At 37.1% G+C, this 23,500-nt stretch overlaps 2 protein-coding genes and 1 pseudogene across 2 annotated transcripts; all 3 read right to left on the bottom strand.

Moving 5' to 3' along the window:
• Window positions 1–2,121: 2,121 nt before the first annotated feature.
• On the bottom strand, window positions 2,122–3,766 carry LOC141673831 (cytochrome P450 CYP736A12-like; annotated as a pseudogene).
• Window positions 3,767–16,325: 12,559 nt separating this feature from the next.
• Window positions 16,326–18,341, bottom strand: LOC141670859 (uncharacterized). Its single transcript, XM_074476896.1, has 3 exons — window positions 17,301–18,341; window positions 17,105–17,223; window positions 16,326–17,009 (listed from the first exon to the last, which is right to left on the bottom strand). The coding sequence occupies exon 1, from the start codon at window positions 18,334–18,336 to the stop codon at window positions 17,317–17,319; it is 1,020 nt and encodes a 339-aa protein (XP_074332997.1). The 5' UTR covers window positions 18,337–18,341; the 3' UTR covers window positions 16,326–17,009; window positions 17,105–17,223; window positions 17,301–17,316.
• Window positions 18,342–19,898: 1,557 nt separating this feature from the next.
• LOC141670790 (cytochrome P450 CYP736A12-like) lies at window positions 19,899–21,567 on the bottom strand. Its single transcript, XM_074476789.1, has 2 exons — window positions 20,864–21,567; window positions 19,899–20,757 (listed from the first exon to the last, which is right to left on the bottom strand). The coding sequence occupies exons 1-2, from the start codon at window positions 21,539–21,541 to the stop codon at window positions 19,930–19,932; spliced, it is 1,506 nt and encodes a 501-aa protein (XP_074332890.1). The 5' UTR covers window positions 21,542–21,567; the 3' UTR covers window positions 19,899–19,929.
• Between the last annotated feature and the right edge of the window lie 1,933 nt (window positions 21,568–23,500).

Below are 23,500 nucleotides of genomic sequence, written 5' to 3'. Positions count from 1 at the left end.
CAGTGTCACAAACTTTCCTTCCATTTTCTGATTTTGATAACTTTGACATGGTCCAATCCGACCCACAAACAAGAAACGCAATGGTTCCTGTTTTTTTTTGCAAACTATCCAATGTAAGAAAAGCAGTGGCAAACCTCGTAGCTCCAGTCCTGATTAGGTCCCTCCCATTAGTCTTCTCCCTCATAGCATCAAGAACACGCCCATGCCTATAGATAAATGTAGTGCATCTTCTTGCCTGGTTGATTGTCTTCTTAAATGCTGGAATTTTGCCAATGTCCTCCAACATCAAATCAACACAATGTGCAGCACATGGAGTCCAAAATAAAGTAGGCATCCTTATTTCCAAGATCTGACCGGCTAGCTTGTAGTTCGCCCCATTGTCCGTCACAACTTGCACAACATTTTTCTCACCAATTTCCTTTATCTTACTTCAAGCAAGTTTGCCAACATTTGTGCATCATGTGATTCACTTGAAGCATTAACCGAACCCAAAAAGAAAGTACCTTCGGGACTATTCGCAAGGAAGTTTATGAGACTTCTTCCTCGCCTATCGGTCCACCCATCGGACATAAGAGTACAACAACATAGTCAAGGCCTTGACAGAAACAATTTTCATTAACATAGAAGCTACTGACTTGCTGCTCCCTAACGGCGGCTTTTTGGAGTTAGATGGCTGGGCAGCAGCCTTCCCTTTACTTCCAGCAGTAGATTTTGAACTTGGTAAGGTATTGATGCTGCGGTTGATGGAATTTCCTGAACATCATCATCGTCGCTGTCCTCTTCAAAATTCTGCACATTTTTCTTACTCCTCTTCTTCTTATTTGAACAAAGTCGTTTATTTCTTTTGTAATATCTTTGGTTGTTTTGGGACATTTAACAATATCCGGATAACCACCAATCAAGTGTTGTTTAAACCGATTAATTCCCCCATGATTTGAATTCCCGCAAAGAATACACTTAACAACATCTTTGTTAACTTCCGGCATAGGATAAAAAGCATACTTCCATCCGGGATCATTGATCGACTAGCTTTTCTTTTAGGATCTTTAGCCAATTCCCTCCGCGTACTTTCAGTTTCGATATCCATTTTTTTCTGCAGAAAGCATGTTGAAATTAATGTTATAATGTTATACAGGTGCAAGCAGTGGGTGTACTGTAATGAAGCAGAGTGAAGTGAAGCAGAGTGAAGTTAAGCAGAGTGGGAGCAGAAGATCATTTTTGATTCTGCTCTTTTTTTTGCAACAGAAGAAATAGTTAAAGAAGAAAGACCCACTGTAATTTGATGACGATGTGTAAATGTACACACAGTTTGTTTGATTGTGAAATATAAATAAAATTGAAAACTTGCTTTTGAAAAATTGATAAATTAAAATTCAGATGTAATTAAAAAATAAGGGGACTTTGTTTTTTACAGGTAAATATTAAAATTATTTTGAAAGAATAACAATAATATTATGTGAAATAAGAATAATTAAAAAATAAAAGTAATGAAAAAACAGTGAACAAAATTAAAATGAAAATAATGAAAACAATTTTGATAATTAAAGTAAAAATCAAAATTGAAATTTTAAAAAGAAAGTTAATTTTTTTTAAAGAAAGTAAAAAGAAATTATATTAAATTTTTAAAAAGAAAGTTAATATATATACCTGTATGTATATACAGTATATACATACGCACACGACGTTAAAAAAAATTAAAAAAGATGGAGATAAGAAGTTAAAAAGATGAAGAGGGAAGAAGCAGAAACACACAGAAGAAGAGATAGAAGATTGGAGAAGAAGAGACGAAGAGAAGAAAGACTTACCGGAGAAAATGGAGACGAGCCGCCGCCGGAGAAGAGAGAGGATTTAAGTCGTGCTGTGCCCTTTTCTTTCTTTGTGTTTGAGACAAACAAACGTAAGTTAAACTCCAACAAACCCTTTTTTTTCCAAGTCGGGTCAGTAATAAACCGGGTTTTTGGTCGGGTTCGGGCCGGGTTCCGGGTCGGATACGGGTCGGATCCGGGTAAAGCCCATGAACTTCAACTCACAAGTCGAGCCTCGACTTTTTCCCACCTGTCGACTTGTCGACTAGTCGCCGACTAGTCGACGACTAGTCGTCGACGTAACAACAGTGCTGCATGCTACATTGCTACTGTCCAGGAATGACAATTCAAATTTGGCGAATCTTGGGGATGGCTAGAAGATGTTCTGCTCTGGGCGACGTCAAACCAAATGTTTCCTTCATATTTAAAGCATCAGGTGACATGCCAAAAGGTACCTCCCACTCAAAACTGTGAACCAACTGAGCTACCACCAATTTAACATTTCTTAGGCCCAAGTACATACCTGGACAACCTCTCCTGCCTGAACCAAATGGTATCAGTTGAAAATTTTGTCCTCCAAGATCTATATCACTACCTCTAAATCTCTCCGGCAAGAATTCTTCCACATTATCTGACCAAATTTTAGGATCTCGTCCGAGCCCCCAATTATTGATGATAATGCGTGATTTCTTCTGTATGTAATATCCATCTACCACAATGTCCTCCATGGACTCATGAGGAAATAACAACGGGACCACCGGATGTAGTCTCATGCTTTCCTTCACTACCATATGTAAATATTCTAGTTTTGATAAATGCGTTTCTTCTACAAACTCGCAATTTACCATGACATTTCTGATTTCTTCTTGGACTAGTTTCATCACCCTTTTGTGTCGTATGAGTTCTGTCATGATCCATTCGATGGCAGTTTGGGCGGTTCCTACAGATCCGAAAATTATGTCCAAAACAATAGCATTGATGTTTGATATGTCAATGTTTTTCGCTAATTGCTCATGAGTGCCTGTAGGATGCTTTTCAAAGATAGAAGGACATCTACAAAGTCCTCTATCAGGCTTTTTCATAGCCTTCAGCAGCTTCTTGTTCATGATCATCGATGATAATTCCAAGATGTTGTCTAATTCCTTGCCAGTAACTTGGTCCTCCGAGTAATTCCCTGACACGAAATATAGTAAAATGATATACTAATTCTCTAATAGTTCCAATATATGAAGATCATGTATTCATTTTATATTTTGCAGAGCAGAAATTTTTAGGTATACTGGAGATCAAGTCCAGTTAAAAAAAGGTATAAAATCGGCTACATTGAACTCTCCAGCACTCTTTGTCATCTCCTTCAGTACCTCCCTTAAGTTAAATCTGGCAATCCCATGCTCTTCCCTAACAACATTCTTATGGTCATGTCTTCCATCAGACAGCCACCTTCCCGCTAACATCCACCACCTGAGCGTTGTGTGAAGCTTCTTTTAGCGAATCCACGAGAAACCCCAGCTCCTCCCTTCTTAGCCCCGCCATAGAGTCGATCTTGGTGGGGCTGAGAAGTTCCAAGGAGCAAACTTTCTGACGCTCCGCCAGTAAGCACCAAACTCAGCAAAATGCTATGGTTTTGGAGCCGTAAAAGTGGTCTACGGCTAGCTGTACTCTGGGACGGTTAGCAAAAGTGGAGTCGTGGGTCTTGAGGGAAGAGCTCGGCTGCAGCTGGAGAGGAGACTACAATTGTAGGAATAAGGCCCAGGCGGAGGGACATTATGGGACCATATTTTTGGGAGAGTTTGTAGAGAGTGCGGTGTGGAAGTTTTCCTAACAAATGGAGATTGCCAATAAGTGGTAAACCCATGGGACCCTGGTGGTGGCTTGTGGCCACCAAGTGAGGTCAAGATGTGCCAAAACCTCCCCAACGCCACCATGAATACAACAAGAACAGCAAAAGCAGTGACACACATTTTGAGAAGTGCTTGAAACTGCTTTTTTTTTTTTTATCTGATCAGTTGTCTTAAGTAGTAATTTTTGTTTGTTGATGAAAGGTGTTTACATAGAGTGCAACGACAACATATGTTAAACACGTTTCATTTGTCTCAATTGGACTAATTTCGATCATGAAGCAAATTTTTTAAAGTCATATTAACAGTGACAATTACAACCATGTGATATATAGCGACTGCAAATTAAAACGACTTTCGGAACATAACAACGTGGTTCAGAGAAAACAAATAAAGTCAAGCTTACAAAGCATGACTATGATTAATAAACCCGTATCAGAAAATCTTAAACAGTAAGAGATGGAGTGTGGGAGAAATTTCTATTTACACTACATTTTTTCAAAACCTCAGGGGTTTAATTTATTTATATTCAAGTTATGGAGTCTTTTTTCAGAAATTGTTTAATTATTAAAATGTTATTATAAATTCTGGTGTGCGTAACTATTTTTTTAAAATGAAAATGTGATTTCAGCTACATGTTTTCATAATCTACACTATTTATTTATACTTTGTTAGCTCGTGTACTAACAATTTCAAGGGGCCGTGAAGGAAGTATATGAGAATTAGGATGACATTAGACATAAACAAGGCTCTGAAGCGGCGTATGAAAATTCGGAAATCGGAGAATGAATGGATATGGGTTCCGTTTAAGTACGAAAATGTACCAACTTTTTGCTTCATATGTGGTTTGATGGGACACGCTGATAAATTTTACAGTCGTAATTTTTTACATGTCTGAGAATGAGATTGTAAGACCCTATAGATGAGAACACCCATTTAGACGCCAGACTAAGTTGATCCGAACAAAGTGGCCCAGGAACGAGGAAGATGACGTATCTGGTCAGGACGGAGAAGGTGCCAGTTAGGGTGAGAAATTTACTTCTAAATTTCAGGAGAGAAGTACGGATGAAAAGAAAGCTGGTGGTGAGATCCCTCAAATCTAGTAAATGGCGGGATGTCAGAAAATTCGAAAAATGAGTACGCAACAGTTGAAGGGAACGTTTTCAAAAATAATAAAGAAGTCACCACAATGGAAAAAAAAAGAAGAACAGAAGTGAGTTATGGGAGCATGATGGGCTTAACACGGAATTGGGCCTAGAATCGGACGAGGAGAAAAATATAAATATGGATTTGGATAAAAGTGATGGGTCAAAAAAGGTGTTTGTGGCGGATACCGGGGACCGAACCCGCCTCTCAATATTAAGTTGGGGACTCTGTGGGCTTTTCAATTCCTAAAAGAAATAGTCGTCCAATACAAGCCCAACTTTATTAGTTGCTTCTTGGAATGCCGTCGTTCAACTTTATTTCTTATGTAACATTATGTAAGCAGGATAAAATTGAAAAAGCAAAAAAGATTTAGGTTTCGACAACATATATGCAGTCTAACTGTCAGGGGCAATAGACTGTCAGGGGTAAGGAGGAGATTTAGCCTTCCTATGGAGAAATAAAGAGGAGGCTAATCTGAGTACTTATAACATGAACCACATAAACATGGTAATAACAGTCCATGGGTGGCAGCAGTTTTAATTCACAGGCTCGTATGGAGAGCCGGATAGATCAAAACGGAGTCGTATATGGATTTGTTACGGAAGATTGCATCCACAACAACTTTCCTTAGTGTATAATGGGAGACATGAATAATATTTGGAGTCAATCAGAAAAGAAGGGAGAAGTTACCCAAATTGGTTGATATATGGATTTCGAGACGTAATGGATGATTGTAACCTTGTTGATATGGAGATGCAAGGGTATCAATTATACCTAGGAAAGGGGATGTGACACGCATAATTGGATTAAAATTTGATTGGATAGAGATTTGGTATCGAGGTCTTGGCTAGGTGTTTTTAAGAATGCAAAACTCTCAAACCTAGAGGTGACAACTTCAGATCACACCCTTATTCTACTGGAACCTTACATCCAACAACTGGCAGTGGTAGTTTAGAGATTTAAATTTGAGAATGCGTGGCTCCACGACCGTACGTGTAAGAAATTGTAGAGGAATCTTGGGAGAGGCATAAAGAATAGCCCTTGAATGACAAAATTAGAGAATGTTCAACTCAATTAGCAGTTTGGGGGAACGAAATCACTAGTAGCTTCAAGAAAAGAATTTCTTGAAATAAGAAAATTATCTGCACACTAAAAAGTCGGAGAGATGCTTACTCAGTTAAGAGGTATAAAGAGGAAAATATAAATCTGACAAATATTTTGACTCAATAAGAAGTCTTTTGGAAACAGCGCTCCAAACAGTTGTGGTTAAAAGAAGGCGACCAAAATAGCAAGTTCTTTCACACAGCAGCAAAAACACGGAAAATAACAAATCTTATCAAAAGCTTGGTGAATGATGAAGGTAGAGAGGTAGACTGGGAATCAGGATTGCAAGACACGATGATAAGCTACTTTCAGAATTTGTTTAAGGCGACTGAAATAGACTGGGATGAAGTCGTAAACTGCATTTCAAGTACTATCACAGCAGAAGACAACGAGAACTTGTTGAGACCAGTTGAGATTATGGAATTCAACAAAGCTCTGTTTAATATGCATCCAGACAAGAGTCCGGGGCCAGATGGATTAAGTCCAGGGTTTTATCAAAAGTATTGGAGCATTGTAGGTAATTACATCATCAAGTTAGTTCAGGAGTTCTTTACCACAGGTGTACTTCTAGATCAGCTCACGGACACGAATATTGTCTCTATGCCTAAGAAACAACACCCGAGCAGAATAGCAGATCTTCGTCTGATTTCCTTATGCAATGTGACCTATAAAATTATATCTAAGGTTCTCGCCAATAGATTCACATGTGTGGTGAATATTTTAATCTCAGAAACACAAAGTGCTTTCATTCCCGGGCATTTGATTATGGATAATATAATGATTGCATATATGATGCACTATATGAAGAGGAAGACATCGGGTAATAAGGGTTGGATGGCACTTAAATTAGACATGAGTAAAGCCTATAATCGTGTGGAATGGAGTTATCTCAAGGCAGTTCTTTGTAATATGGGATTTGATGGTAATGTTGTTTCCTTAATTATAAAGTGTGTAACATCTGCATAATACCAAATCACTTATGCAGGGAGGGAGTTTGGTAATATTGTTTGGGCACGAGGCCTTCGACAAGGTGATCCCTTATCTTCCTACCTATTCCTTGTCTGTATAGAGGGGTTTACTTCACTCATTAAGAAATACAAAAGCAGAAGGTTATTAAGGGTCATTCAAGTAGCTAGGGAGGCTTCTCAAATTTCCCTTATTTTTTTTGTGGATGACTGTTACATATATTGTAAAGCTGATAAGGAGGAAGCAGCCCATATAAGTCACATGTTAACGGTTTTCGAGAGAGCCTCAGGATAAAAATTAAATGTGGACAAGTCAAGTGTATTTTTTAGCCGGAATATGGATGAAATGATCAAACAAGAGGTGGGTGAAGTATTGAGGTTTTGAGAAGCATACAATAACAGCTATTATCTTGGTTTGCCTATATAATTGGGAGGAATAAAACATTCATGCTGGGGTATTTGAAGGAAAGGATCCAAGACCGAGTACGAAGTTGGGATGGTAAATTTCTCAGGAAGACAGGAAGGGACATCCTTATAAAGTCAATAGCCCAATCTATACCTAATTATGCCATGAATGTTTTCCTTCTTCCTCTCGAATTATGTAGGGAAATGGAAAGCATAATGTGCCGATTTTGGTGGCGTAAATCCTCGAAGGACATAGGGATACATTGGATGTGTTGGGATATATTGTGTGTACCAAAATTAAGAGGTGGACTGGGTTTCAAGCACACGCGTGATTTTAATATCACTCTATTAGGTTAGCAAGGGTGGCAATTCATGTGCAATCCAAAAAGCTTGGTAGCCAAAGTTTCAAATCTAGGTATTATCCTAAATCTTCATTTCTTGCAGCTACTATGGGAAGTAGCCCTAGTTTCATTTGAAGAAGTTTACTAGCAGCCCAGGATTTTCTGAAACAGGGTACCATTTGTAAGGTTGAGTTTGGTGCATCTATAAACCTAACGGCTAATCCATGGCTTCTGAACACAGATAACCCTTGTGTCTTAAGTGATAATGCATCTCTAATGAATAAACCGGTGTCGTCTTTAATGGTAACATGGGAGAGAGAATGGGATGTAGACCTTATACATGATATGTTTGAGGCACACAATGTTAATCTCATTTTATCTATTCCGTTGAGCAACAATGATGTCGACTCTCGATACTGGAAGAAAGAAAAAACTTGGATTCTATTCAGTAAAGTTAGCTTACGTCTTAATACAAGAAGGTAAGACTATGCAGAGTACTGAGGTGGGTCATAGAGTGTGGGGAAGGCTATAGAACCTTAAGGTCCCTCCTAAATTGAAGCACTTGATGTGGAGGGCAGCGACAGATTACTTACCAACGAAGACACAGTTACTCCAGAAGCAGGTAGATGTAAATCATTTGTGTCCCATGTGCAATAATGTATTTGAGTCTATTCACCATATTCTTTTACAGTGTGATTTTTCTAAATCATGTTGGCAGGAACTTGGTGTTCCCCAAAATAAGCTAGCTGTATTATTATGCTACTGTAATCAAAGTGTTTGAATGTATTCAACTATTATAAAGTCTCTCTTTAATTTTATATTTATTCAAACTTATTTAAATTCCATTTTTCCATTAATAATTTAAAATAAAAGTGAAATTAAAATGCTTGTCATAAATTAATTTGAATAATAGTGATTCAATCATTTTCAATTGTAAAAACTTGAATTTTAAACTATTTTATAATTACAGTTAAAACTCGAAAAAATAATAATCTATTTTATAATTTCTAGTGAATTTTGTATTAAAAACTTGTGTTAGAACTTTGAATGTGAAATGTGGAATTTGCCCAGATGCATTATGAGTAAAAAAATATTATATATTTTTTTAATATATTATGTCGTGTCCCGTACCCGTGTCTAAAATCCTGACGGTGTCCCCGTGTCCTAGATTTTCGGAGGTGCCGAGTCCGACACTCGGATACGTGTCGTGTCCGACACTCCGTACCCGAGTCTGAGCAACTTAGCTTATTTGTAATTGCGTCTTATGTTAATCCTTTTAATTAGGTTTACTTATTTGTAAGTTTGTCTTTTGGCTGGTTGCACAGGGTAAAAAAGACGTTATATACTCCGCGACTTTGCCTCTTCATAACGAGTTTGAACGCAGGCCATGGTGAGTTGCGATTATGGATTATTAATCTTTACCTGGTCTAATTGTGAACATCTTATTTAGTAATTTTGACATGTCTCGTTACATCTCAAGGTCATGGTTTTGTTTCTTTACAAGCTAATTACTGATGTTAGTTTTTAAGCGCTCTAGACTTATTAAAGTTCATACATCAGACAGGCATGTAACTGAATTGGAACTACTTCTCAGTTTAGTAATTAAAGAAGCCTTAATTTTATAAATTTCAGAAAATATGTTGACGTTTCACATAAAGAGGTCGTGAATCTTGAATCTCCTTGTAATACATAATGTTTTTTGCATCTGGACCTGCTAAGTGCTGTGGTTGCTCAGCGAAACACTTTTTAATGTTATCGGAGAAAGTGAAAACCTTGGTCTTGTAGAAACTTGAAAATTAGCCTAAAATAATATAAATTTGCCAAACTGAGAATTTTAAGGAACTTAGGTCTTAGGTAGCTTCCTGGACATCAATTAAACTATTAGGACCGAAGCCCAACGGAGTTTTATGTCCCCGCCTACTTGTAGTATAAGAAAATTCCTTTTACATGTGCTCTGGAATAAATGTCAGGGTTAATTCAGGCTTTAATTGTGTTTCTACAGGGTTGGGGATGATTGGTACATTTGTAGTTTATGGTTTTAGGTTTCAATTTGTCCATTTTGTTAGAATGAACGGGAACCAAAGTGCACTATAAAAGCAACACAACATGGTTTAATCCATGACAGATTTGAATGAGAATTCAACTAGCAGCAGTTGGTCTCCATATTATGGGGATAAGAAATTGCTGAATGGACAGAACTATAATGGCATTTTGAAGAAGACGGTAAAAGAAGAATATATAGGATATGATAAAAATGTATCAAGACAGAAGATGATTAAGTATGACATGATATTCATATAACTCAGGTATATACTTTATCAGATATCTACTGTCTATCATGTGTCTTACTACTTATTTGCTGCATGATATGGGCTCAATTGCAGCTCTTCTGTCCACATTTTCATTTATGGTAATTTATTATATTGTGTCATGTGTGAAGGTATGGTTTTAAAAACGTAAAACATTATTTTATGTTTATAATTTAGTGCTACTCTAGAATCAATATTATCATGCTCTATCGTTGTTGAGGAATATTGGCTTCCTACACCCTTAGTGCAGTTATCCGGTTTCAAATTTACGAATGTTATAATTTTAACATATCTGCATCCTATGTTCTTGCGTCAACTCTTTTATGTTATTTTATTATAATCGTCTGGTCATGTGTTTCATATAATTATTTATTCACTAAGAAGTTCCTAGATTTAGAATACTTCTAGAGCTCTACTCTAATATAAATTATAAGGATTTTTTTTGAAAAATACCCAAGTCTAAAAATATTTTTACAAAAATACTGCCATTTTAAAAAACAATTACAAAAATACTTTTTAAATTTGCGAAAATACTATTTTTCAAATTATTTTTGCAAAAATACGGTTTTTGGCAACTGAAATCAACTGCATGCAACATTTGACGAGTTTTTGCAACTATATGCAACCTCAAATGCAACCAAAAAAACTCTTTTTATAAATTCTAGCATTGGTAAAAAAATAAGGTCTGTTTGAAACTCTTTTTTTTGTGCTCTGAATATTGCTAATATTTTTTTTGCAGAAGATACAACATAAGCGATAACCTACTGCTGATGTATTGTTCTACCCGACACATACTAGAAATGTGAAGAAAAAATAAGATCCCAAATGGCGATACTGAAGATAATGGCATGGATGACGAGGAATTTGAGGTTGTATGGGTTGACAAAAAAAGCCAACAAATATATGTAAGTGAAGCTGATGTCACTTTTGTTTTGTTTTTGATAAATCTGTCTCTTCTTTCGGTTCTTGATATTAGCAATTTAATAGCCTTCATGATTAACATTTTTTATTTGAATTGACTTAGATTAGGCTTTCAAGTTGCTATTGATCTTTGTTTCCAGAACTTGGTTCATGTTAAATTAGATTTTTTTTAGATTTTTTTAATAAAATAGTTGACTTTGTGCAGCTGCTTATTGATCCTCGTCCAATTTCCTGGAAACTCAAGCCTCTAAATTCCCGTTAGCTCCATTCTTCATTGAATAAGCAACTAGTCCAGGCTCGCCATTGTCTAGCATAACATGGTTTAAAATTAAAGAGTTACAAATAAAAATAGATGATCACTAGTATGATAATAATTATTTACCCCGCACCGGTGAAATTCTAAATCAAACATAAATAAAGTTTGTAGTCATGCCTTCTAGTTCTACTACACTGCATACCTGCTGAATATTTGTTTGCTATATATCGTTATTTTTATTATTTACTTTATGAGTAGTACAATTAGTGTAGAATTTTAGAGCTATGACAACCTTTGGTTTATTGAGTTATAACGGTCGCTGATAGCTTATACAATTCTATTATAGATATATAGTTACAGGGTTTGTAGTTCTTATTTAGTTGTGTTTGTGCATATGTTTTATTGACGATCATTTAATCAGATACTTTTTCTGGCATATCTTCTTCTATATGTTATTCAGTCAATTCAGCTTAGTGTTTTACTCAGAGCAACAATTTTATCCGTAATTTAAGCTAGAAATTGAGGTCTAAAACATTCTACATTTTACTTTTTGTTGAACTAGCTCATTTGGAAGAGTAATGTCTTACGAGTTGGAGTTCAGATGATTATAGATATACAGAATCATGATGAGCCTACAAACCAAATCCCAAACAAAATGATAACATAACTGCTGTCCCTGATCCAAAGTATGTAGATGCAAATATATATAGTAATAATTTAACAGCGAGCGATCGGCAATCTGCTTTTGCATTGCTTAACATGGCCTTTGATATTCTGCCTATCAATTTGTTTTGTTACAACTTAATTGTATTTTAGTTATGCAGATATTCTGTTGCTTCTCTACATTATAAAAATCGTGTTTTTGGCAAATGAAAAAACACAACTGAAAAATGATATTAGAATACATTGGAACGTCGATCATGCTTATTCATTTTCTTTTTCTTTCTTTTTTTTCTTTTTGATAGTTTATTCATATTCAACTTTACCTGAATTGCTAAAAAGATTCAAAGGTAACTGATTTTTTCTTAAACATCCTATATTTGGGTGTTTTCCACTTTAAGAAGTAATACGACAACTTGATAAGTAGTTTACTTGTTAAATGGCATTCTCATTGCAGAGGATGAATTATAACCAGTGAAGCAACATGATATGGACTTATGAATCACTGCTTAAACTGATAATAAATTAATTGTGTCTAGTAAATTATACCTAGTTCTTAAAAAACAGAACTACCAGAGGAGTTGCAGTTTTAGTATGCTATATTTCTAATATTTAAATGTGTAATGCAGTTTCTGTGTGGCTTAGTATTTTAATACTGTAACATTTATTGATTCACCATAAAATGCTTAAAATGTGTAAATGCGGCTTATTGTTATTTTCGGAGAAACCAAGTTTGAGTTCAGAGTCCCAAAGAACTTTCTATAGAATCAGTGAAATTATTTAGTTGAAAATTAAGATGGCAAGAGCTCAGTTTTAAACCAAGTTCTAATATAATTTTTGTAGCTAATATAATTTACTAGAGAAGAAGATGAACGCCTTCTGGTGGGGGAATGGGGAGAGGGGTAGAGGGATAATGTGGATGTCTTGAGATCGACTTTGTTCTGTAAAGGAAGATGGTGGTCTAGGATTCAAAAAACTGCGGGAATTCAATGTGGCGATGTTGGCTAAACAAGCGTGGCGGATAGTAAATGAGGTGAATCCTCTAGTGACAAAGGTTATGAGAGCTCGTTATTTTGCTGGGTCAAATTTCTTAGAGGCTAAACTGGGTAATAACCCTAGTTATGTTTGGAGGAGTTTAATGGAAACGCAGGAAGTAATTCGCCAAGGTTGTAGACGTCGTATTGGTACGGGTCAGAACACGAAGATAGGACGGGTGCCTTGGTTGCCATGTCAGACAAATGGGTGTATAACTTCTGAAATACCAGACAGTTTAAACGATGCCCAGGTTAGTAGTTTATTTGCTGAGCAGGGGGGAAACTGGGATGATGATGTGATAAGGGATATCTTTAATGACCGAGATTATGAGTTAATTAGGCAGATTCCTATATCCAGTTGTGCTAAACAGGATTCATGGTATTGGTGCTTTGATAGTAAGGGACAATTTTCAGTTAAAGATTGTTATAGACGTTTGATAGGGGAAGCAGTTTGCTCAGAAAAAGTGTTCTGGAAAAGGTTATGGGGACTGAACCTCCCAGGGAAGGTTGTAAATTTTCTATGGAGATCATGTTGTCGAGTCTTACCCACAGCAGATGCTTTGAAAAAAAAATGTGTAAATATTCATCAGATGTGTATGTGGTGTCAACAAGCTGTTGAAGATGATTTGCATATTTTATTTGGATGCAGTTTAGCTAAGGAAGTGTGGAGTAGTGTAAGGCTTACAGAGCTGGGACAAGTATTGCCGGATGAATCAGTTATGGAAGTACTTAAAAGAGTTTTTAAAAATGGTACGGGTGATCAGAAAGGTATGGTGGCTATGTTGTGTTGGAATCTATGGCACAGGATGAATGAATGGGTCTGGAAACGGGTTAATACATCTGTTTTTGGTATTCAGTCCAGGGCTGTTAGTATGACTGTGGAGTGGGCTCGAGCGAAAGAAATGACAGATAAGTCATACTGTGGAGTATGACTGTGTTGCAGCTCATAATTTACGTCGACAAATAAAAGATAATGCGCTTGTTGATTTAATCAAACTAAGTGGTAGAATTACATTGTGGCTGTTTATTGAGCTGTGCAGCCTACTAGCCTAGAAACATCAAGTCCAACAGAAACTTAAACAGAAGGTACAGCCTTACAGGATGCAGTTGGATCTCTTAAGAAACATGGCTAGCCCGAGTCTCGTGCAAATAAGAATAAAGGTACAGATCATGGATTGGTTGATTTCCCTAATGGCGATTCAGAAAAGGTTCGAGCTTATGGAGAAAAAAATAGTGCTTGGGATGCTCTGCAGAATCTTTTGACGAGGGAAGTTGATTCAGCACTTAGTGGAAACAAAGTGGAACACTTCGGAAATAGCACTACGATGGACTTGGGATATGAGAAAGGTGCAACGCGAAAAACAACAGCAAATGATTCCTTTATTGTGTCTAATAGAGCTGAAGGATAGGTTTGAGGTAATTTGGAAGATCTTGCAAATGCTGAGAATATGCGTTTATTGATGAGCAGAGTGGAAACTGTAGATACTATGTTGTTGGTTTCAGGAAACTTGGATGGTTCTGGCCACAGAACTGTGTCAGATTTTATGCTAGAACCGTACCCGATTAAAAAGGCAACCGGAGAAGATTAGTTCGTGATGAAGCAGTCTACAAATAGAAATCCAGGGGCAAAGACCGTCTCCTGGAGCATCTTGGGCTCCAGAAATGGATTACGGAAGAGAAACAAGGTCTAGTGTTTTGCGTTGATCTCTTGCTACAAACGCAAAAGTAGGCCAATGATAGACAAGAGCAAATTGAAGAAGGTCCTTAGAAAATCTTTTAGCGATAAATTTAATTTACCATCGTTATCATTCTTAACATAAATTATATTCCACCAGGACCACAACTGTTTAATTGTCACAATACCTGTCTTAGATAGAGCTGTATCTGTCTTTTTTATATATGTGGTTGTCTGTAGCTTACTAAACCTTCTTTTCATGCATTGAAGAGATCCTACAGCAAAATCAAATTCATTAACCATGTTAAGCAGTTATAATGTGATCATCGCGTGGAACCAATCAATAATATTACATTCACCCTGACAAATTAAACTGAGAAGTATAAAACACATACAAGGGAAAGTATTGCTACCCTAACATGGAAACAATTTAAAAATACAATTGCTATAATACATAACATTCAAAGTACAAATGATCTGAAAACAACAAATAAAATTCTATCGTCTACTGACTTTCACGGCTCTAAGCTGCTGAGTGAGAAGTCTGGGCGCCAAGAACATTAGGCACACTCGATCGCTGAGTGTGTAAATCAAGGATACGGTTAATCCCGTGAACAGCGATATTAGGAGAAAGATAAAGGTTTGGATGGGTGATGATTGCTTTGTCTACCTTATAACTTGAAGGTAAAGTGCTGGTGATAAGTATAGCTTTTGAAGGAATAAGTGTTGGGAGGAGAGACAAGGGTTTTAAGGTGCAAAGATGAGAAAAAAAGAGACGGTGTTTGGGAGTTATATGGTAGGGGATGTAATAAGGGTACGTGGCTGGGGTATAATGGAGATGCGCAGCATCCGTGGGAACGAACATGGTGGCCCTTCCGCTTAAGGGGATGACAAGTTTATTCTTGGAGGTCTTCAACAGCTTAGCCCAGATTTTGAAACTGCCTTGGCGGAGCAGAGTGTCTACGATGGAGTCGACTTCTTGGTCCATAGCTGGGCACGTGAATGATGATGTAGTTGATGGGCAGATTGTTGTGGCATAGGTGGACGGGAGGAGGTTAATGATAATGAGGGCAACGAAGAACAAAACAAGGGTATCGGGACAATAGGATTTCACCATGCTAAGAAAAGGAGTTGCGTAATCTGGAATATTATGAGAATGGGGACTCAGAGAACTGGACGTCTGGATGTTTATATAGGCCTAGGCTTCAAACTTTCAAAGCCGAGTCCAAAAGGAAAAAGCTTCAAACATCATAAGATCAAGTAATGTAAACTAGTTGGTTTTAAATTTGTATTATTATATGTTTTATTTGACGAAATCATATCAAAATTCTGTTATCACTCGATTTCAACTTCTCCATACGGATTCATCATTTTGTAAGTTACTGATTTAGTGCCAAAATTTTGAATACTTAATTTGTAATGACACTTTTTTATTAAAATATTATAAAGAGATTTTAATTCAAGATTATACCCAATCTTATTTTGCGTATTCAATCGTGAAAGAATATAATATTTAAATAATAGCCAAGCTGCCCTTACGTATCATTTTTTTAAAATAAATTTACTACACAATATCCTAAGCAGGTTAAATATTAAATTGACAGTGAAAACGATATATCAATTCATTTATTAATCTTAACAGGTATCATTTTGATCATCAAAGTCATATAAATATGAAATATATACCTCCAAAAAATAAATATCAAGTAGTAGTAACTTTATGCTAGTGCTTTCATTACAACAGTTAATTTTCATTCCAATACTTATCATTCCACTTGTTTTGTGTTTTGGGAGAACAACAGTACTATACCACATTATTGTGAGCTAGCAAACCGAGCTGCATGCCATGGTTGTTAAGTCGACAAGTCGAGCCCGAGTACCGTGGAATTGACTAGTCGACAAGTCGCCCGACTAGTCGTAAAAAGTCGTAAATAGTCGACAATATCCTATTTAGAGTAATTATAATATATAATATAAGTAAACAAACTTCAAAATAATAGTTGAAGTAAAAACTAATAGATAATAAGTTCAAATATCCAAAGTCAAACATCTCTAATAAAATAAAAACATAACTAGAGAGTCAAATCAACTAAACAAACACAATCATGCATCATAATCATCCATCTCAGAATCATCTCCATCTCCTCCTTGGGTATTCTCCTCGGGTGGGACACCATAATCATCTTCCACTTCCTCATCATCGAAAGGAATATTATCTTCATCTTCATCTTCTTCATCAATCCGATCTTGTGTCGAACTAGTGTTCCGTCGAGTATAGGTTAGAGTGGAACCACCTCTAGCTCTCCTCGGAAAATTACGTCCCTCAAGTGATTCAGATGCACCCGAAGCTATATCCACCGCTTCCCAAAACCTATCCTCAATGCCAACCCACTCATTAGCCCATTCCAAGTCCTCAAATACAAGTGGATCAAATTTCCTTCCTAGCTCACGTCTCTTTTTGAATCTTGAATCAATCTTCCGGTTGTATTGGACATACACCAAGTCATTCAAACGTTGATGTTCCAACCTATTCCTCTTCTTTGTATGTATCTAAATTAATTAAATGTAATTAGACCAACAATAGGAGAAATAGTTGCAAATTGGCAATAAAGTAATAAACACTTTAAAAAAGACGAGGCACTTACAAACTCAAATGTACTCCAATTACGTTCACAACCGGAAGATGATGCACATAAACCAACAATACGCCTAGCAAATGCTTGAAGCTCAATCGCACGGCCTCCATATGCATCCCACCAATCAACTAATATATAAACAAGAATAACACAAAATAAGCATTCTTTTTTTTATGAAATTTACAAAGTTTTGAAATGAACTTACGAGGACTTTTTGACTTTCAATGCTCAATTGCCATTTCCCTTGTAAAGCCTTCCCGAGTATTTTTGTAGGCATCCGCATAATCACTTATTTTGTTCCTTGTATCCCTATCCTTGACCATCTTCTCAAGCACATCGTTGAAATCTTCTCTAAGTCGTGAGGCATAGTCGGGATCGTTTTCAAGAAGATCAAAGTATCTCCCGGGATTAAGAAACAAAGAAGCTCCATGTAATGGTTTTCCCATTTGAATATTCCAACGATCATCAATGATTTTCACCACTTTGTTCCTGATTGCCATTTTTCCACCTCCAAATTTCTTCTTGACTTCGGCTTTTGCATAATCAATAGCAGCTGCAATTTCAGCCAAAGCAGGCCTTTCATCACCATCCGCAATGCGCAACACTTGAAGAAGTGGCAATGATGCATCTACACAATCTCCAACATTACTCCAAAAGACGGACGAGAGAACAGTGTCACAAACTTTCCTTCCATTTTCTGATTTTGATAACTTTGACATGGTCCAATCCGACCCACAAAACAAGAAACGCAATGGTTCCTGTTTTTTTTGCAAACTATCCAATGTAAGAAAAGCAGTGGCAAACCTCGTAGCTCCAGTCCTGATTAGGTCCCTCCCATTAGTCTTCTCCCTCATAGCATCAAGAACACGCCCATGCCTATAGATAAATGTAGTGCATCTTCTTGCCTGGTTGATTGTCTTCTTAAATGCTGGAATTTTGCCAATGTCCTCCAACATCAAATCAACACAATGTGCAGCACATGGAGTCCAAAATAAAGTAGGCATCCTTATTTCCAAGATCTGACCGGCTAGCTTGTAGTTCGCCCCATTGTCCGTCACAACTTGCACAACATTTTTCTCACCAATTTCCTTTATCTTACTTTCAAGCAAGTTTGCCAACATTTGTGCATCATGTGATTCACTTGAAGCATTAACCGAACCCAAAAAGAAAGTACCTTCGGGACTATTCGCAAGGAAGTTTATGAGACTTCTTCCTCGCCTATCGGTCCACCCATCGGACATAAGAGTACAACAACATAGTCAAGGCCTTGACAGAAACAATTTTCATTAACATAGAAGCTACTGACTTGCTGCTCCCTAACGGCGGCTTTTTGGAGTTAGATGGCTGGGCAGCAGCCTTCCCTTTACTTCCAGCAGTAGATTTTGAACTTGGTAAGGTATTTGATGCTGCGGTTGATGGAATTTCCTGAACATCATCATCGTCGCTGTCCTCTTCAAAATTCTGCACATTTTTCTTACTCCTCTTCTTCTTATTTTGAACAAAGTCGTTTATTTCTTTTGTAATATCTTTGGTTGTTTTGGGACATTTAACAATATCCGGATAACCACCAATCAAGTGTTGTTTAAACCGATTAATTCCCCCATGATTTGAATTCCCGCAAAGAATACACTTAACAACATCTTTGTTAACTTCCGGCATAGGATAAAAAGCATACTTCCATCCGGGATCATTTGATCGACTAGCTTTTCTTTTAGGATCTTTAGCCAATTCCCTCCGCGTACTTTCAGTTTCGATATCCATTTTTTTCTGCAGAAAGCATGTTGAAATTAATGTTATAATGTTATACAGGTGCAAGCAGTGGGTGTACTGTAATGAAGCAGAGTGAAGTGAAGCAGAGTGAAGTTAAGCAGAGTGGGAGCAGAAGATCATTTTTTGATTCTGCTCTTTTTTTTGCAACAGAAGAAATAGTTAAAGAAGAAAGACCCACTGTAATTTGATGACGATGTGTAAATGTACACACAGTTTGTTTGATTGTGAAATATAAATAAAATTGAAAACTTGCTTTTGAAAAATTGATAAATTAAAATTCAGATGTAATTAAAAAATAAGGGGACTTTGTTTTTTACAGTAAATATTAAAATTATTTTGAAAGAATAACAATAATATTATGTGAAATAAGAATAATTAAAAAAATAAAAGTAATGAAAAAACCAGTGAACAAAATTAAAATGAAAATAATGAAAACAATTTTTGATAATTAAAGTAAAAATCAAAATTGAAATTTTAAAAAGAAAGTTTAATTTTTTTTAAAAGAAAGTAAAAAGAAATTATATTAAATTTTTAAAAAGAAAGTTTAATATATATACCTGTATGTATATACAGTATATACATACGCACACGACGTTAAAAAAAATTAAAAAAGATGGAGATAAGAAGTTAAAAAGATGAAGAGGGAAGAAGCAGAAACACAGAGAAGAAGAGATAGAAGATTGGAGAAGAAGAGACGAAGAGAAGAAAGACTTACCGGAGAAAATGGAGACGAGCCGCCGCCGGAGAAGAGAGAGGATTTAAGTCGTGCTGTGCCCTTTCTTTCTTTGTGTTTGAGACAAACAAAACGTAAGTTAAACTCCAACAAACCCTTTTTTTTCCAAGTCGGGTCAGTAATAAACCGGGTTTTTGGTCGGGTTTCGGGCCGGGTTCCGGGTCGGATACGGGTCGGATCCGGGTAAAGCCCATGAACTTCAAACTCACAAGTCGAGCCTCGACTTTTTCCCACCTGTCGACTTGTCGACTAGTCGCCGACTAGTCGACGACTAGTCGTCGACGTAACAACAGTGCTGCATGCTACATTGCTACTGTCCAGGAATGACAATTCAAATTTGGCGAATCTTGGGGATGGCTAGAAGATGTTCTGCTCTGGGCGACGTCAAACCAAATGTTTCCTTCATATTTAAAGCATCAGGTGACATGCCAAAAGGTACCTCCCACTCAAAACTGTGAACCAACTGAGCTACCACCAATTTAACATTTCTTAGGCCCAAGTACATACCTGGACAACCTCTCCTGCCTGAACCAAATGGTATCAGTTGAAAATTTTGTCCTCCAAGATCTATATCACTACCTCTAAATCTCTCCGGCAAGAATTCTTCCACATTATCTGACCAAATTTTAGGATCTCGTCCGAGCCCCCAATTATTGATGATAATGCGTGATTTCTTCTGTATGTAATATCCATCTACCACAATGTCCTCCATGGACTCATGAGGAACTAACAACGGGACCACCGGATGTAGTCTCATGCTTTCCTTCACTACCATATGTAAATATTCTAGTTTTGATAAATGCGTTTCTTCTACAAACTCGCAATTTACCATGACATTTCTGATTTCTTCTTGGACTAGTTTCATCACCCTTTTGTGTCGTATGAGTTCTGTCATGATCCATTCGATGGCAGTTTGGGCGGTTCCTACAGATCCGAAAATTATGTCCAAAACAATAGCCTTGATGTTTGATCTGTCAATGTTTTTCGCTAATTGCTCATGAGTGCCTGTAGGATTGCTTTTCAAAGATAGAAGGACATCTACAAAGTCCTTATCAGGCTTTTCATAGCCTTCAGCAGCTTCTTGTTCATGATCATCGATGATAATTTCCAAGATGTTGTCTAATTCCTTGCCAGTAACTTTGGTCCTCCGAGTAATTCCCTGACACGAATATAGGTAAAAATGATACTACTAATTCTCTAATAGTTCCAATATATGAAGATCATGTATTCATTTTATATTTTGCAGAGCAGAAATTTTAGTATACCTGGAGATCAAGTCCAGTTAAAAAAGGTATAAAATCGGCTACATTGAACTCTCCAGCACTCTTTGTCATCTCCTTCAGTACCTCCCTTAAGTTAAATCTGGCATCCCTGCTCTTCCCTAACAACATTCTTATGGTCATGTCTTCCATCAGACCAGCCACCTTCCCGCTAACATCCACCACCTGACGCGTGTGTGAAGCTTCTTTTAGCGAATCCACGAGAAACCCCAGCTCCTCCCTTCTTAGCCCCGCCATAGAGTCGATCTTGGTGGGGCTGAGAAGTTCCAAGGAGCAAAACTTTCTGACGCTCCGCCAGTAAGCACCAAACTCAGCAAATGCTATGGTTTTGGAGCCGTAAAAGTGGTCTACGGCTAGCTGTACTCTGGGACGGTTAGCAAAAGTGGAGTCGTGGGTCTTGAGGAAGAGCTCGGCTGCAGCTGGAGAGGAGACTACAATTGTAGGAATAAGGCCCAGGCGGAGGGACATTATGGGACCATATTTTTGGGAGAGTTTGTAGAGAGTGCGGTGTGGAAGTTTTCCTAACAAATGGAGATTGCCAATAAGTGGTAAACCCATGGGACCTGGTGGTGGCTTGTGGCCACCAAGTGAGGTCAAGATGCGCCAAAACCTCCCCAACGCCACCATGAATACAACAAGAACAGCAAAAGCAGTGACACACATTTTGAGAAGTGCTTGAAACTGCTTTTTTTTTTATCTGATCAGTTGTCTTAAGTAGTAATTTTTGTTTGTTGATGAAAGGTGTTTACATAGAGTGCAACGACAACATATGTTAAACACGTTTCATTTGTCTCAATTGGACTAATTTCGATCATGAAGCAAATTTTTTAAAGTCATATTAACAGTGACAATTACAACCATGTGATATATAGCGACTGCAAATTAAAACGACTTTCGGAACATAACAACGTGGTTCAGAGAAAACAAATAAAGTCAAGCTTACAAAGCATGACTATGATTAATAAACCCGTATCAGAAAATCTTAAACAGTAAGAGATGGAGTGTGGGAGAAATTTCTATTTACACTACATTTTTTCAAAACCTCAGGGGTTTAAATTTATTTATATTCAAGTTATGAGTCTTTTTTCAGAAATTGTTTAATTATTAAAATGTTATTATATATTCTGGTGTGCGTAACTATTTTTTTAAAATGAAAATGTGATTTCAGCTCGTGTACTAACAATTTCAAGGGGCCGTGAAGGAAGTATATGAGAATTAGGATGACATTAGACATAAACAAGGCTCTGAAGCGGCGTATGAAAATTCGGAAATCGGAGAATGAATGGATATGGGTTCCGTTTAAGTACGAAAATGTACCAACTTTTTGCTTCATATGTGGTTTGATGGGACACGCTGATAAATTTTACAGTCGTAATTTTTACATGTCTGAGAATGAGATTGTAAGACCCTATAGATGAGAACACCATTTAGACGCCAGACTAAGTTGATCCGAACAAAGTGGCCCAGGAACGAGGAAGATGACGTATCTGGTCAGGACGGAGAAGGTGCCAGTTAGGGTGAGAAATTTACTTCTAAATTTCAGGAGAGAAGTACGGATGAAAAGAAAGCTGGTGGTGAGATCCCTCAAAATCTAGTAAATGGCGGGATGTCAGAAAATTCGAAAAATGAGTACGCAACAGTTGAAGGGAACGTTTTCAAAAATAATAAAGAAGTCACCACAATGGAAAAAAAAGAAGAACAGAAGTGAGTTATGGGAGCATGATGGGCTTAACACGGAATTGGGCCTAGAATCGGACGAGGAGAAAAATATAAATATGGATTTGGATAAAAGTGATGGGTCAAAAAAGGTGTTTGTGGCGGATACCGGGGACCGAACCCGCCTCTCAATATTAAGTTGGGGACTCTGTGGGCTTTTCAATTCCTAAAAGAAATAGTCGTCCAATACAAGCCCAACTTTATTAGTTGCTTCTTGGAATGCCGTCGTTCAACTTTATTTTCTTATGTAACATTATGTAAGCAGGATAAAATTGAAAAAGCAAAAAAAGATTTAGGTTTCGACAACATATATGCAGTCTAACTGTCAGGGGCAATAGACTGTCAGGGGTAAGGAGGAGATTTAGCCTTCCTATGGAGAAATAAAGAGGAGGCTAATCTGAGTACTTATAACATGAACCACGTAAACATGGTAATAACAGTCCATGGGTGGCAGCAGTTTTAATTCACAGGCTCGTATGGAGAGCCGGATAGATCAAAACGGAGTCGTATATGGGATTTGTTACGGAAGATTGCATCCACAAACAACTTTCCTTAGTGTATAATGGGAGACATGAATAATATTTGGAGTCAATCAGAAAAAAAAGGGAGAAGTTACCCAAATTGGTTGATATATGGATTTCGAGACGTAATGGATGATTGTAACCTTGTTGATATGGAGTTGCAAGGGTATCAATATACCTAGGAAAGGGGATGTGACACGCATAATTGGATTAAAATTTGATTGGATAGAGATTTGGTATCGAGGTCTTGGCTAGGTGTTTTTAAGAATGCAAAACTCTCAAACCTAGAGGTGACAACTTCAGATCACACCCTTATTCTACTGGAACCTTACATCCAACAACTGGCAGTGGTAGTTTAGAGATTTAAATTTGAGAATGCGTGGCT

Source organism: Apium graveolens, chromosome 7 (assembly GCF_009905375.1).
Source record: "Apium graveolens cultivar Ventura chromosome 7, ASM990537v1, whole genome shotgun sequence".
Classification (NCBI taxonomy): domain Eukaryota; kingdom Viridiplantae; phylum Streptophyta; class Magnoliopsida; order Apiales; family Apiaceae; genus Apium; species Apium graveolens.
This window is presented reverse-complemented; position numbering and strand designations above follow the sequence as displayed.

Coding starts and splice junctions, on each gene's coding strand:
- LOC141670859 (XM_074476896.1), bottom strand. CDS start 18,336: ATGTCCGATGGGTGGACCGATAGGCGAGGAAGAAGTCTCATAAACTTC.
- LOC141670790 (XM_074476789.1), bottom strand. CDS start 21,541: ATGTGTGTCACTGCTTTTGCTGTTCTTGTTGTATTCATGGTGGCGTTG. Junction 20,758..20,863: donor TAACTGGACTTGATCTCCAG/GTATACTAAAAT, acceptor TATTCGTGTCAG/GGAATTACTCGGAGGACCAA.